The 16,990-nt window shown below is 42.6% G+C and overlaps 1 protein-coding gene across 5 annotated transcripts in view; it reads right to left on the minus strand.

Annotated features, from left to right (window-relative positions):
• LIMS1 (LIM zinc finger domain containing 1) overlaps positions 1–16,990 on the minus strand; it is a 68,009-nt gene that overhangs the window by 31,122 nt on the left and 19,897 nt on the right. The window contains exon 1 of one of the 5 annotated variants that reach the window (XM_088051080.1): positions 1,202–1,492. The exons of 1 other annotated variant lie outside the window; for it this stretch is intronic. In XM_088051080.1, the coding sequence (XP_087907206.1) occupies positions 1,202–1,305 (104 nt within the window). In that variant the 5' untranslated portion in view covers positions 1,306–1,492. Of the gene's footprint in view, positions 1–1,201; positions 1,498–8,837; positions 8,957–9,304; positions 9,365–16,990 lie in introns of those variants that run through there. 3 more of the 5 variants (XM_014250930.2, XM_014250935.2, XM_088051079.1) reach the window with 3 other exon arrangements.

A 16,990-nucleotide genomic window follows, 5' to 3' on the forward strand; every position in this document is an offset into this window, starting at 1 on the left:
TCATATGAATATGACATATATACTGCTAATGCTATTAGAAATCCATCTCAGAAATCAATTCAGAATTAATACTACAAAGAGATACCAAACACACATACCAGACCTGCAAGTTAACACACTCCTAGAAGTGATATATTTCTGACATCTCATGGCAAATAATCTCTGTAAGTTACAATCGTGCATTTTGCCATGATTAAGGTCCTTAGTTGTAACAGAAGAGTAAATCCCCTAGATCTGAGTAACCATTCTTCTGAACTCACTAATGCAGTTCACAAAAGCACAGTAACAACCTTTCAAATTATACAGCACTCCAACCTGATGCACAACCACTACCTAGGAAAAATAATCTAAAAATACAGTGAGACAGGCATTAGGAGATAGGAAGTACTTCCTTTCCACTGAGGCTTTTGTTAGCAGATACACAAGGTTCCTTTGCTGAGAAGCTTGAAGTGGGAATAGATTGCTTTCATGCTGAGCACACTCAGGAAAACATCTTAGCATTTTTACTCTTTTTGTGGGGGCGTCTGCACTTAACTCAAGTTGCAAACAGATCTTTAATTTTTCTGCTACAAACAGAGGCTATTTGCAAATTCATTGTTAATTTTTTTCAAAAGGTTCACCGCATCAGGAAGATAACCCCAGACACTAAATGGCTTTCTGATTTTTGGTCACCCTTGCTCAGCAAAGTTAGGCTAAGTGGCCCTGCAGCATTCTTTTGTCTAAAGCTCTTTCCACAGCAAAGAGCCCCCCATGAAGAGATGCAGAGCCCAGCAGCCACCCCAGCTCCAGCCTGGTGCAGGGACTGTGCCAAGACCTGAGAGGCAGCACAACCCACAGAACCTGGGTGACCCAGAACTAACTTCAAAGCAGACGGAGCAAAGTTGCCAGGCTCCAAAACGTTTATTTACTTCCGAGTGCTGGCCATCAGAAGGGATCCCTAAGTAAACACCAGCTAACATTTGCCCTCCCCAGAGTCAGGGAAGGCTGGCACACCATCGCCAGAATGCGCAAGGTCACCGCATGGCTCCTACTATCCCACCTTCAGGGGTTTTTCTGTCGTGCCTCGGGGCTGCTTCTCAATCCATGTGTTTTGCAGTGACTTTCCAGAGCTGTGGATGCATTTTGTTTGTAAAAAACACCGAAGCAAGCGGGCAGCAGAGAAGGGCTCGGTGCCCTGTCAGTACCGTCCATTCACACTCACCTCAGGTTCTCTTCCTGTGACCCGGGCAGGACACTGTCAGGACGATCCCGTCTCCTCCTGTACAGACCCGAATGTGACAACTCTTTCAGCTGCAAGGCCGTCATATTCCCCTACCTGGAGGAGGGTTGGTTGTTTTTTTTAAAGGTGAGGGGGGTGTTTTGGCTTTGGGTTGGGTTTCTTTCCCCCGCCTCTCCCAGCTGTGGGAGCCGAGGAGCGCGCCTGCCAAGATGCCTGGAGAGCAGCGGCTGGGCGGTGTGTCGGCACACCTGCGCCCGCCGGAGCCACCAACCTCTGCAGGCAGGCAGGGCAGGCACCCGCCGAGCTGCTTCCTGTTTCTCATAGGTACACACCCTCCCAAAGGGCACCACATTTCCTTTATCACTTGGTCACACCTAAGGGATGTGTGCGACAAGCTCACCCCCTTCCCTCCAGCTTTCCTCAAACTCTCACGGCTCCGACAGGCACGACCCTGCCCTGTGCTGGGCAAAGCAGGCGGCTCTTCCAGCGCCTCCGCAAGAAGCTACACATCTCCAGGACTGCGATGAGCTGTTTACTCTTTCCTGCTCTAATTTATGACAAAAGGTAAGTAATTAGAGCTATGAAAATTCAGAGTTACTCAAGCACGTTGGCAAGCTCTGACAGGGAGGTTAATGCAGCAAAGTGCACAGCAAAGTAACTTCAGTAACTAGCATTAAAATACTCTTTTGGAAATGCAACAGCAATATGCGTTTTATTTTTCTACCTTGAAAATCAGAAGAAAGCCACAATGTAATTTTCTTCCTACTCTCAGCTGTCAAAATACAACCACTACACCATTTTGTCACATTTTGTAGTGAAGGAGTGTCCTGTGTAATTGTAAAACAGGAATGGAAGCGCTTTAAGTTTCCTGCGAGGCAGGAAGCAGGGAATTTTGCAAGCTCTGTATCTCATTTCACTTAGTAAATTTTTAGTAGTAAATAAAACACTTAATTTCAGGAGGCTTCAAAAAAGCTTATGGCTTCTTGAAAAATGTTTACAATTTCTTTGACTTTATTCTTGACACATATAAACAAAAATTTAATTCAGAGATTTTACGTCTATATGGTGAGGAAGGTGTGTTTTCTAAATGAACTTGCATTTAATAAAAGCCAAGAAACAACAATTTGCAAGGACTGTTTTGACTATAATAGGAAACAAGTTCTATGTGCTATGAATTACAGAGTTCATTATTAAAGTATTTATTTTGTAGCAGAATATATCTGAGTATTTTTTAATTTCTCCAAAGGAAAAAAGTATAACATAGCTAATACTGGGTATTGCTATACTATGATATATATATATATATATGAGGTAATATATATATATATATATATATATATATATATTATATACTATATATACACATGCATATACATATTATAATATATATATTATATACTATGATACTATGATATATCAATGGTATATCAATTTTGTTGAGATAACCAGACTGAACACAAACACGGTAATTTCATATAATACTATCAGTGTGCTTCAGTCTGAAATGTCATCAGCACATAATTTTAAACATCACACAATGGAAAAATAACAAGAGTTTTTGGAAAAGGAATCATGGAACATGACAGATAATGGCTGCAAAACTTCAAAGTGATTTATATGATGTTAGAAGGTTGTGCACACTGAGCTGTCAATGAGCTACACACATCTGAGCGTCTATCCTCAGAAAATAAAAGCAAGAACAATCACAGTATTTGCCTAAACATGCTGCATTCCAGTTTCAAATTAAGTATTTAAAATTGTTTCTCAGTACACAGTAGGATAAACTTAAACATAATTAAATGCCAATTGCCTGCAGTCAGTCAATCAGCGATCCAATGAAAAGTTAATGCTGTTATGAGTGGAGGTTCAGGATGGCAGATTGCAGATGTTCATGGCACAGCAGCATTTATTCCCAACAGTTTGTACTCTGCTTTAAATATCTGTGTACAAATGACTTATTTTTGTCCAAATGATCAGTTTTGGACAATAATCTAGAAAGTGATGAGTACATTTTTTCCTGTGAAAAAGCTCTTTGTAAACTATTGAAATTAAACTATTACTTATAAATTTGTTCATAGATTCTTATTCACTACAGTAGCCATCTGTTCAGCATATACTGAATACTTTTGTATTAAACATGACACAAACCAATAAAAACTAAAAACACAATTCTTCACCCACTTTGCAGCACATTGCATTAGAGTGAAAAACATCACTTCATTAAACTTTTATTTGCATGAGCAGTTGCTGTGCTTTTGCAACAACTTACTCAAATGTCCTTGGAAACCAGAGCTGCACCAAGACAGAGCATGCAAATTAAAGGAATACATCAAGTCCAGACACAAAAAGGAGTTGTTATACAGATCAAATCCACCTAAATATAAAGGAGAGAAGTATGGTTTTCCAAGGAAGCCTGGGGACTCAGCTCTATAGCTCCATTTCACAGGCCTCTTCAGCAAACTCCAACGGATCTGTGCTGATACAGAAAACACTTTCTTGGAGGGCTTCAGAACAAAGCTTTCTACAAGAAGAAATGCAAACTGGTCTTGTTTTCTGCCCTGTGGGATTGCCCACGAATCCTCACAAGAGACAAGGTTTCAAATCTGAATTTACCCAAACAGTCAAACTTTTGCGTCTGAGTATCAAATACAAGTTCTAAGGGTGATTTTTGCAGAGATGTTGCAGAATGCAAATGTTATTATTTCTCAACTAACTCACTTTTAAATGCTCCCACAAAGCAACTTGGGTAGACCTGGCTCTCCAACAAGAGCTTCCCCAGTAAGTGCCTCCTGCTTCCCACACCCCTTTTTACTTTTGAGCCCCTATCTGCTGTTTATAATTCCTTTTCTGAGAGATTACATTTTTCTCATGTGGGATGGGGCCACTTGGACCTTCCACATTCCATCAGAATTTTTGAGGACCAGCCAAGTTACCATAGTTTTTCTCATTACCAGTAATGCACAACCTTCGTATATCCTGTACTTTGAAGGTTTACTCCTCATTTTCCAGTGTGTGACTCTTCCCTCATGCAACTGACCATCCTCCTACCCTCAGAGAAAGCCAACATTGCTACTGTGATGTGATGGATAACCACAGTGGAACTTGTCTTTCAGTAGTGGAAAATATTTCCCCATGTCTAACCAGCACAAGGTAGAACTGAGACAGAAAGTATGCAGTCCTTCTGATCACAAGCAGTAAATAACTTTTATTATGTGGGACAAGGCTCACAGTCAAGTTTTCACTGCAGTCCTACAGAGCATTTATCTTAATATTCCAGGTCTTTAGTGTTCTTCCTGAAATTTCTATGAAAGTACTGCTGTTCTGGTGATGCTAGGTATTCAGCAAAATTTTCCAGTTTAAAAACCTTTTAGGATAGGTTATGGCTGGCTACTTTACACTACATTCAAAAGGATGTGAACAGCAATTCGGGATGCTGGAAAAAACACGCAATTGACTTTAGGAAAGACAATAAATGTCAAGTGCTTCAAATTCAGGACATTTCCTCCTGAACCTGTATTTACAGAAAATATACACTAACTATAGAAACCAGAAAGGATTAAGTTTTAGGTCTCTTATTTCACACACAAAAGTCGATGTGTGTCATCTTTTATTCCCTCTAGGGGCATGTTCTTGTTTTTTGGATTTTTTTTTCAAACCTTGAATAAAATACTAATTTTCAATTAAATTTTCAAATCAATAGAAAAAAAATTTTTCATGGCAGCACAGTTAGTCAAAACAATAATCAGAACAGTGTTCCAAGAACACTATAGTAATGCCTGTAGTGTGCTCACAGTTACACGGTGGCTGCATGTTCAAATGGGAGCACATTCCTCCATCCCCTCATCGCTCACATTCCAGCTTATCACTGGAATCAGTTTCCAGAGGAATGTGTACAAGAGTGACTGTTTTCTACTACTCCTCAAAAGATTTGGAAGAAAGCACTCTTTAAAGTGAAGGAAAAGACTTATACATCAATGAAGGGCTCACTGCAGAAAATGAAGGAATAATAATCCTTCTGGCAGTTTTGCAAGCATACCTGAAGCACCCAAATGATGTGCTGACACCAACAAAGCTTCACACCTCTCTGGAGCTGCAGAATTAGTCCCCACAGATGGGTTTGACTGTCAAGGAATAGTGTAGCACACTGTGGGTCCCTGCTGGGACAGCCAGTGATAAAACGAAATGCACAGGGTGAATACCAAGCACAAATGCTAAGGACACACACCTTGAAACTAAAATTTCAAAGCTTCATGGGAGCCTAAACTGTTGATTCAAGGAGTTAAATAATTAACGACATGTTTCCTTCCTTGTTTAATGTCACTCCAACATCCGTTTTGAGGTTTCTTCCCGTGTTTCACTCAGCAATAAATCAATCCTGAAGCATGAAAATTTTATCTGCAGATTAGGTTAAGTACTGAGGCACTTGATCTATCTATGTCCACACTACAAAGCAGAGTTATGGATTTATGTCCATGCTCCAGCTAACTAAGTGGGATTGCTGCAATTTAACAGTAGTTTAACTAGTCAGTTTTTGTTAAACCTCATCTACTAATGCCTGTCCCTGCCATACAATGTAAAGTAAAAACCTTTTTTTTACTGGTTGACGGTTGCAGCCTGGTCTAGTGCAAGGTGTACTGGCCCATTGCAGGGGAGGGGAGGTTCAAACTAGATATCTTTAAGGTCCCTTACAACCCAAACCATTCTATGATTCTATGGTGTATTCTTCAGAGCAGTGATGCACTCAACCCACTGAAGTCCTTTGGGATTCAATGGGGCAAAGGGAAGGCAGGGTTATTGTGGTGAGAACAGCGGTCCTTTCTCATCCTGGCAGTACCAAAGGCATCTCCAGCTCCACAGCTGGTGGCCCACAAGGTTTTGGTGAAGCATGGCAGAGATCCCTGCTCTCATTCCACATACTCTATTCCAATAATAATAAAAAAAAATTTATAAAAGCGAATATGGGAAAATCTGTCTGCCTGAACGTCGAGCAAGGAATTTTGCTTTTCTTCTCCAAGCTCTCTCCACATGCTGCTCCATGGATTGTTATATTCAGCAGGGGGAAAAAGCCCTGCAAAAAGCCCACTTTCTCCAACAAGCAGAAACCTACTTTGGCTGAGCTTTACTATACCTCCCTCTACTGGGAAAATGCTGCCTTGTTTCTCGTGCCGGTATTTCTTCCTACAGCCAGAGGATTAACCCACACATACTTTAGTAAGTCAGACTGGGGCCAAGCTGAGAGCAGAGATGAATGAGAGACCAGCGGGTGAAGATGCAAGCTGGCATTATAGACAAAAATTTATGCTGTTAATCAGCAGATGATCCATGCATGAGTAGGTGTGCAAAGAAGAAAGTATGACACAGCATGAGTCAGTTTTGTCTTGCAATTTGAACGTAAGCCTCTTAAAAAAAAGAGTGACAAGCTGGTAAACAGTTGATGCCTTAAAATGGGTAAAATTACTCATATAGACACTGTATATCATGGGGTAACATCTTAAAAAAGAAAGTAAAAAAAAAAAACCACACCAAAATGATGAGGAGAGGGAAAGTTTAAAGCCAATAAAACCACAGTTTAGATTAATTTTCACAGCCTAGAGCACATGGAAAAAAACCCACAAGCAATTCCCAACTGGCATTTCTAGATCCAGGACCCACCCTTCAGAGTAATTTTTACTGTCTTGGAATTGAAAGCCTCTTCCCAAAAGAGATTTTCAAAGTCAGTCAGAAACCCACCTTTTGCATTTAAGAACCTTGGCTATGATGCATGAAGATCCTAAGCTGAAAAGTCTTATCTTTAAAGAAGTTTACTTCTACTTGCACTCTAATTGCACTTATTCTATTATGATGTATGAAAGGATAAATTACCTCTAGAAATGAGGGAAAAGCCCCCATGGCTTATTGGGTGGTTAGAAATTCCCCAGTAGATGCTACAAAAGACTGAAGAAAACTCCAAGTTAAAAAAAAAAGTTTTTAAAAAAATTATTTTTATTTAATATTCAATTATTTTATTTTATTTTTATTAATATTAAAAATTTAAAAAATTAAAAAATATTAAAAAAAGAAAGAAAGAAGAAGCAGACCTAGAAAACAGGCAGCAAATGAAGGAAACAGGAAACTGCCCAGAGCTGCTGCCCCAGATACCTGCTCTGGCAGTCAGGTTTGTGTCCCGAAAGCCAGCAAGCTCTTCCAGGAGTGCAGAAAAGCTGACTGAGACATATCAGATAATTGCTGAGCCCTAGTTTAGGTGGAGAGCTAGTGGGACATCTTAAAACAGGTGCCAAACTGACTTTGCCCTTTCATCAAAGGAACGGGACTATTAGGAAATCTTAATTTTTCTCCAAACATCACAGTTAAAAAAATGCAAACAAGACTACAGCAGCCTGTAAACTGCTTTCTCTATTGACTACCAGCAATTACTCTCCTGGACCCTTTGCCTTCTGTCTTAAAAATACTTTTCAAATTACTAACGCTCCATTACAAGCAGAGAAAGAAAAGCTTCTCATCATGTTTTTTTGTCCTTATACTGAAATGAAATGCCAAGGAGAGAAGACAGTATGCTCCCCTTGAGAGGGCTGGAACAGGTGCTGGTAACCCTGACAACATGCACGTGGCTTGAAGGCACCACCACCTCCTGGCACACAAACAAATACAACCATGAAAGCAGTAGGTGACACTACTTCACAGATCCAAGGGCTGGTGTTTAAGAAGGACAATCCAACCCTGAGCTCCCAACAGGGTAGGCACCAGAGCCTTTGAATGCTGCTGGTTGTATGCTGAGGGATGGTCAATTTAGCAGCCCCGAAGAAGCAGTGATCCTGACTCCATGCCTGTAAACACACCACTCAGCCATCTCACACAGTCCCTACTGCCCAAAAAACCAAGGCAGGGAAAACACATTAAGAGGAAAGGGGAGGAGGCAGTAAGGGCACAGAGAAAACACTTGAGACAGAACGGGTCAGACATACTGAAAAGTGGTTCTATACTCTGACCAGCATTTCCAAGAAAGGTAGAAAATGGTGCTTCCCTAGAGATTATCACCTTTAAATGCTCAGAAATCTGTAGTATGATGGTTTATTGTATAAAAGAACTAATATATTCTCTAAAGCAAAATACAGAAAGTAGATCAGGTGTCTACAAAGAATGAAGCTGAATACATGTAAAAACACTTGAAAATCACAGGCAAGGTGCAATTTTTAACAACTTTTAAAAAATCTTAATTTTTAAGTATTTACATTTTGGTTTTAAAATTATTAAAACTTGTAATTCACATTCAAGCAGAAAAATCTGTACTGGGGAAAAAAACCCCACGGTGCAAAAGATATGAAAGTAATTCAAACTATACATTCAGGATGATGTAAAATCGAAAAGACATCCCCCCCCCTTCCCTTAATGCTGTAAAAATTACTTTGGAATTCAGCATAAAACAAAAATATGATCTCATATGGATTTTTCATAATATTTTAAAGCGCATTAAGATTCTTAAATCAGAGCAAAAGCCTTAAACCAAAAATGCACAGCTGCGCAAAAGTGAAAGTTTTGCTTCACTGGCAAAGTTACTGACTTCTGAACACACCAGAAACAACACAATTTCTGGAACAGGTGAAACAAATCTTTTCCTTACACTGGAATTACAGTTTTGGGTTCAATTACTCCGTTGCAGTGTCCTCTTCCTCAGCTAGCAGAAAACCCATCAGCAATGGTGTATCTTCAAACTGACCGTGAATCTTCTGTTCTGGGTGGGGACAAAATAGTGTCCCTGAAACCACTCCCAGTGAGAAAAGGATAAAAAACTAATGGAAATATCAAAACACCTCTGTGCATTCCAAAAACAACAAAGAACTTTGCTAAAAGCTCTGTTACCATGCTGCTTGATGTTAGTAGTAATAAAACCCAGCAAGTAAAAGTCCTCTTCCTAACTCTATTTATCACCATTCCCATGCATGGCTCCTACTCCCAAGAATTTCCCTGTGAATGACTAAATGTCCATACAATTCCTAGCCAGGCTGTTGGCCCAGAAGGCAGCACAATGTGCACTCCAGCAGATGCCTCAGCCAGACCCTCAGCCCCAGTGACCAGGTGGACACTTACTGTCAGTCTGTAGCCTCACTGGCAGCACGTTCACAACGAGCAGCCTTTCCCATATAAAGCTTCATATCAAATGCCCACTGTTTGCATGTTTTCCCTGTGGTTATTACTGGTAGTTGAGATAAATTTTAAAAAAAATAATAATTTAAGTGACTCAGTAAACCACTTCCTTTTTTGACCCTGTAAAAACTTGATGCTGTAAAGCAGAGGATAAATCTACCAAAATTCACAGTTCAGCTCCACAAATTGTGTCATGCCAATTCTCCATCTCAAAGGATGGAGAAAGACAGAGAAGGAAGCAAACCTTCCACCTCATAGGAAAGGCTATAACTTTCATTATACCATCAGCACATGGTACACAAGTACAAAACTGTAAGAATAGCAGAACAGCATTCCAGGTCCTTTTATGGGAAGAGCAACTCCTGGAATCACTGATAAGCAGCAAAGAGTCAAGCAGGGCCACTTGAACCACAAGCATCTCTGTCAGTGCCATGTGGAGTGGGAAGACTGCATCTCCCCACCTTCCCACCTGCTGAGAAAGAGGAATACCCTCTGATTTTCTTCTTTTCTGAGATGAAGGCAGACAGTGTCACACACTGCAAGACTACTGTCATCTCTGACAACCTCAGCACAGGACAAGGACTAACTGGGGACAAAAAATAACCACCACCTCGCAGAGGAGGTTAGGGTAGTTAACCTGCCCAGACAAACAAGTGTTGAGATGTCTCTCTTGTATGGACAGAGACATAAACTCAGTTTTGCTAAAGCAATCTGAATCCCTGGCACACCTCAAAGGCCTCAGGCAATCCTTTGCTGGTTAAAGCAGGAATACCCTTAAAATCAACCTTTCCTCACCAGTTGCTACATAGATCTGTAACAAGCGGAGCCTGAAACCTTGCTCACCATAAGTGACAAAGAAATGAGGCCACAGCCTGATCTCTGCAGGGGACACGCAGGACATGCTACAGGCAGAGCTTGTCCCCATCTCTGTTCGTACAGCAGTACAGCTTCAGGCTTCGGTCCCCTGACTGCCAGTGTGCCCTCCCAAATGGTCAGACAGGAAAGTTTCCTTTACCACCTGCTTTCACCATATACACAAAATAATGCTATGCCATACCAACAGAACTGCATTTTTCTTCTCCTTCATCATGTCTCTACATCCTGTTTCTTGCTCCTATTTCTGTCTTCAGGCCACTTAACATTATCACTAACCCTTTTCTGTGGACAAATTAACAATGTAAATTATCTTTCCAAGCTGCTGTTTCCCATACTGTCACATAGTACTTCCCCATATGAACTTCTTATCTCTTCCTGCAAACACCCTTCAAGTACAAAAGCGGCAGTAAAGTTTCATTAAACTTATCACTGGACAGTTACCCTCCTAGGCAAAATGCACTACAGCTTTGTAGTGCATTTAAAATAATGTGGCTCCTGTCAAGGTAACAGTATTTTGTTCTTGAGGATGAAGAAAATCGCAACAAACCAGTTATGCAGAATGAGAGGCCTTGGTTGCTACTGCAATTCATGTTATTTAATATATTGCTCATATGCCAGCAGTTCCGCTTTTATAAAAGGGCAAGGACAGTTTGTTGATTCATGATAACTGTAAAAGCTGCAACACTTCATGGTTAATGTGAATAAGCATCCGTTAAAAGGGAACTAGGAAAACAAGCATTAACTCTTCAAATAACGTTTTAAAGCATGTTTGAGCAATTCATTAACCAGTTGGCCTGGCTAAACCACGTTTTTCAGTTTTGTTCACATCACAATAGTTGGCTTTCTTTTTTCACCAACTTTTTTTCCAAAAGGGCTGCGCTAAAAGGAAACTTATGAACAAAATTATGGCCACTGAGTGCAGAACAAGACCAGCCCCAGAGAGAGACCATGTTCATAGGCACCGACAGATCGTTGCAGTCTGTGGTTGCCCAGATGGGAAGTGCAGGGCAGAGTCACACAAACAGCTCCAGACAAAGTCATGGTGCTCCTGGCACCAGGGCTTGCTGCAAAAGGAGTCAGCAGATGTGGCTCTGCAGTGATCATGAAGCTCCTGAGGTAACAGAGAGGGGGCTGGACCTGCACTAGGCATAGAATTAGACCAAGTTAGTCTACAAGCAAAAGATAACTAGGGAAGGGAACCACTGGTTCATATCCACATTTCCACAGATGCAAAGTATTTTTCTTTGCTCCTCTAGCAGGCCAACATGAACTGGAATTGCAGAACAGAGGTAGAGCCAAATCCCCAGAGCTGCTCCAGGATGTTCAATACTGAAGCTTCTGGACAAGTCAGTGTCCTCTTCTTCAGGCAACAAGAGCCACCCTCTGCAAGGAGACCTTTGAGGTGCCTGCATTGCCAGGAGCTGGTGGAGAAGCCAGACAGTCACACCCTGCAGCTGTCTGCCTCATCACCCCCTGAAATCACCATCTCCGGGGCAAAACAAGCAGAAGGAAGTATGTGCTCATGCCTCAGCTGTTCCAGTTTGCCGAGGGTGTATACAAGAGATGGCTGACCTGACCTAGGAGCTCACTGCCAAGTTCCTTTTTTCTCCTTCAGACGCTCTTCCTTCCCCCTCCCCATACACTCCTTCCTCCTTCACCTTCCCCCCAGCTGCAAGGAGCTTTAGCTCATGTCTTTCTCTCTCAAGAGCTCTCTCCCAGCCACCAAAATGGGAGAAGACTGGGTTTGGGGGGCTGCTTAGTGAATGCAGCTGCTGTAAGGCAAAGGACCACTGGGTGCCATACACAGCACAAGGGAGGAAGAAGCAGCAAGTATCCCTCCAGATCAGCAGAAGTGAGATGTTCCCTCATGATGTTCCCGGAGGTCCCGGCTGCAGCCGCCCCTCCCGCGGGCCGTGCCCGGGACCCGCGGGCCGTGGGGCGGCCCGGCCCGGCTCCCACCGGCAGGCGGAGCCCGAGAGCCGCCTCTCCGCGCGTCCCTGTCCCGCCGAGGGCTCCCCCGCTGGCAGCGTCCACCCGCCCCACACCGCCTGGCTGGAAGGGCGAAGCCTGCTCAAAAAACAGGGGAAAAAAAGCCCCGAACGCCCCCGGGGTTCCCCTTGCAGTCCTTCTTGTCAGTGTCATCACAGCCGCCGTACAAAGCAGAGCCCAGGCCACCAAATGCTAACAGCAAATCTACGTAAATCAGAACTGGACTTCCAAATCAGACTGACTCAGTTCAGGTAAAAAGTCACAATCACAGCAGTTCAAATAAGAATTTTTTCACTACGATGATGGGGAAATACTGGAACAAGTTTCCCATAGAGCTGGGAGCTGTCCTGACCCTGGAAAGATTCGAGGTCAGACTGGATGGGGCTCTAAGCAACCTGATGGAGTTGAAGATGTCCCTGCTCACTGAAGGGACATTGGACTAGATGGCCTCTAAATGTTCCTTCCATCCCAAATTCTGTGATTCTATGAAATGGAACCAAGTAAAATAGTCTGCTCTCCTAACGAGAGGACAAGCAGCCATTTGTCTTCCCTTGAACCCACTGCACTATTTAAACAACTTTTTCAGACGGGTTACTGCTGCACCTGAGCCAGGCCTGGAGCAATGCCCTAGGATGACCCACACTGCTCAGTTGAGGGCCCCTTGCTAGGAAGTGATGGGAAACACCAGCTTCACTGCTAGGCCCGCTCTCCTCGCCATGTGTCCTCTCCTGGGCCCAGTGGTAGTGGCAGAGATGACTGGAGCAGGAGCAGACTGCAGGGACCCATGTGCTGGCCATGAGCAGTGCTGCATGTTGCATGGAGTTGCAGCAGCTGATCAGAGGAAGTATTTGATGTTGGGAGCTGTCAAAAGCTTCCCCTCCTCTAAAATGCTTATGAGTAACAGGAGAAAGGCTTGACTTTTCTGTAAGAATGTTGAGAAGGTGTTGAGAAGTAAGACAACATCTGTGCCATTCTGCCCAGCCTCCTCCTATGCAGCACCCACCACAGGGGAAGACAAACAGAATGGCTACATAATGCACAGCACAACTGGATGGTTCCTTGCAGCTGCATCCTGATGTGCAGGGAGACGCACACAGATGCACACAGCCTGTTGCATGGACAGCACAGCCATGAGCCAAACTGACAGTCATCAAAGGTATGTCAGGGCATGAGTCCCATTTCAGGATCCCTGACTTCAACTACCTACTTCACTGTACCTGTCTCCTTTCTGACACAACAGCACACTGGAGGAGGAAATGCTACTTTAGAGAAAAAAAGTGACTTTAATTCCTAGGTAGGGCTATCACATCCCTTCTATTTCACTTACAGAGACTACAGATGCACTAAAATACCATCAAAATATATTTTCCATCCATGGATACAACCCTGTTCCTAGGTTTCAGTAAAGAAGCATGCACAAACCAGTACATTTCCAATCTTTTTCAAGTGCTGTGTCGCTTCAACAAGGCCTCTCTGTTATCCTCCTCTGGCAGGACAACGACTCTCAGGCTTTTTCAGTAATAAACATAGAGCCTCTTCAAAACAATCTAGGTTGACCTTTCTGTATATTAAATGCAGTGTTTCCAAAATAAGATCTGTTATTCTCTGCAGGCACATCATAAAACATGATAAGGCATTTCAATAATCCTCCAAATGGCCCAGCCCATGGTCATCTGAATTCTCTTTTGTGAGTACAACTCTTTTAATTTCTCTCCATGAAATTTCAACTTCTTGATTGTGGAGCCTCTTTTCAGACTGCCAAGATCATTTTTAATTCATCTCCTGTATCCCTAAAGGCTTCTCCAAGCCAAGGACGTCCACAAACTTCATAAGCCAACTTTCAGCTGCAGCATCCAAGTCACTGATCAAGTTGTTAAATGCAAGTGGTAAAGGAGAGAATTCCTACAAGGTGTGTGTGATCAGGCAGGTTCTGTTTAGGGGGGTCCTGTTGGTGGCTCTGTGTCAAAACATCAATTCCTATCCAAATGCTTCTTTTCACACAGCTGCATACCTCCCTTCCAGCAATTTCACCTAGACTGTTATTTCCAAACTGAAACATGATTCTCTTGAAGCCAAGCACTGAGTCCAAACTAATATGCCTTGCAAGGGGATGATGAAGGAACAGGAGGAGGTATCAGCAGCACTTACAAGAATGGTCCACAACAACAAGAGCAGGCAAGTAGATACACAGGAGAATTTGCAAAGCTTGTGCTCCAACAAAGTCAATCACTGTTACTTGAATTCTAAAGCCTCTTTCTCTTGTTTGATTATGAAAATTTGTGTGAGACAGCATCAGCAGATACATCTCATTTATTTCCTCCTTTCTGTTTATAAGGCACGCTCATCTGCCAGACCTGGAAAATTGGCTGCTTTGAAATGATCTGTTCTTAGAAATCCATGTGGCTCTTTTAATGCTGTATTATTCAGTAAATGCTTATATACTGACTGTTAGTTGCACTCATGGCTTGCTAGGGTTCAAAGTTAGGCTGACTGAGCTTTCATTCTCCAGCTGCCTGGTTTTGCCACCATCTTCAAATATAAATACCGTGGCAAATCTTCTGGATGTCTTCTGGGGCCTCTTACACGAGCTCTGAAAAAGCATCCCTAATAGGCCAAACAGCAGTCTCTGAATCATCAAGTACTACTGCTGCAATATGTGCACAGTATTAAGCCAAAATATTAGAGAAATTGTATCACACTGGTTGACATTAATGTTATGAAAAGCATTCTTCCTCACCATTACTAATGTACATTATTATCTTTAAGGATTAAATAGGAACAGTGGCAGCCAAGGGAAAATAAACAACATGCAACCAGGAAGGTTATGCCTCTGGAATAGTACCAAAAGGACCAAAAAACAAATCTCTTGTGAGAAATTTTTTACACATTTCAGCCTGGATCTCGCTCCATTCAGCTCCAGGGTTTCATTAATGTTCTCCCTTTTCCCTGGGGTTTTGTGAAAGAGGAAATCAGATAACGCCCAATCCGTCCCTGTTACAGCGCTCCAGCCCTTTGAACAGCACTCAGCAGTCACACTGACTAACACCATCGGTAGCTGCTTTCCTCCCAAACTCACTGGCAGGGGCCCAGGGATCTCACCTCCCAGGCGTGCTGCCACCAAGCTGAGGCCAGCTGGCTGAAGACAGCCATTCTGCTTCCCTTCTGCCACACCTCCCTTCTGCTAGTCACTGTTCCACCCATCAGGAGTCTGGAATATAAACGACTCCTTTCCCCCTCCCAATGGTACCAATTAACTTGTGCTTGGCATTCTCTCACCTTGCAAGGGCTTGCCCCACTCCCGAGCCTTCACAAAATGCAGGCAGTGGCTTGGCTTATGAAAATATCCCTACATCCACAGCACCAGTAGACGTTAACTTTGTCCTTGAATCTCAGAGCCAACTCAGAATTCTCTGGATGAAGGATCAGCCAAGGTAATGTCTGTCTGGACTTGCCCACCTGGCCAGGGCTGGACCACAGGGCAGAAGAGAGAGTTGGGGCATAAATGCCAGCCTCAACCCGAGTGAAAATGCACTGCAAAGACTGGATTTCATTCAAGCACAGTTTGTTCACTGCTCAGACTAAGAAGCTTCGCAGAATTATTTGTCTGTGGCAATCCTCCATTCAGCTATGAACTTCTGAATTGCTGGTCAATTGAAGCACAAGAAAGTTCACAAAGAAGTATTACATTTAAGAATACTATTACAGGAATAAATGTAGACATCAGCAGAGGGAAAAACAAGTTATTACATTCCAGACCAGCGAAGATGAGCTCAGTGAAACAACTTAATTGTTTGGAGGGGAAAAATACAGTGAGTCACCTTTTAAAATTTCAAGTGCTCTCAGTACACTCTCTCACAAGACTCCAAAGTACTTTATAGACTCAGAAAGAGCCTATGGGCTCTCTAATTCAAAAACCCCACCTATGAATAAGTGTTTTGATTATTGGACTTCCTTCACATTATTAGCTGGGTCCCAGGTTTGAAGAAATGTGTGTTCCAACATGAAACTGCCTTCAAGTTTTTTATTACACACTGCTTGGCCTATTTGAATATTTCTCAAGAAACAGATATTATTACCACATATGTGTGGCATTGACAACTTCTGTGCCACCATGCTGCTCTCCTCTCCCATCCTTCTCCCACCCTATTTTGGGGACAGAGAAAATGACCAATGCAAAGACTTGTAAGAATTCATCTACTCCAAGCAGAAGGATTTTATAAGCAACTGGAAACACATGCAACATTTATTTCTGAAGGTCATAATAGCCTTAAGTACTTTTATTCAAACAGCCCTTCCTAGTCCACATGTCTGTCTTGTGTATCATTGCAGTAAACCTCAAGAACTACACCCACTCAGGTCAAGAGCAGTGATGTCATGGATCTGCAGAAATTACCCTTGTATATAATTGAGTTCCCCTTCTGTTACCCACAGTGATTGCCAGTCCCTGCACACCCTCCCCTCCTTCCTCAGCACTCTCCTCTTCCCTCACAAGTGGCTTATCCAGGGACTTTCCATACGGGTGCTTTTCCAGCAGCACAGCAGGAAGGTGCAGCATTGTGTGCAGCAACACAGACACCACTGCATGCTCCCTGTTGTAAGGAGCAAAAAGATACCACCAGAAGATAAAACCAAAAGAACTTATCTGTAATTATTCACCATAAAAATCTTGTCTTTGACCTTACAAACATAAACCTTGGTGTAACTACTACCAGGAACTGTGAAGAATGCCGGTTTGTAGGAAGTCAATGCACATATTTTAAAGCT

This window comes from Pseudopodoces humilis, chromosome 2 (genome assembly GCF_049639895.1).
Source record: "Pseudopodoces humilis isolate 2021_Gansu_Grassland_sample_001 chromosome 2, ASM4963989v1, whole genome shotgun sequence".
In the NCBI taxonomy this organism is placed as follows: domain Eukaryota; kingdom Metazoa; phylum Chordata; class Aves; order Passeriformes; family Paridae; genus Pseudopodoces; species Pseudopodoces humilis.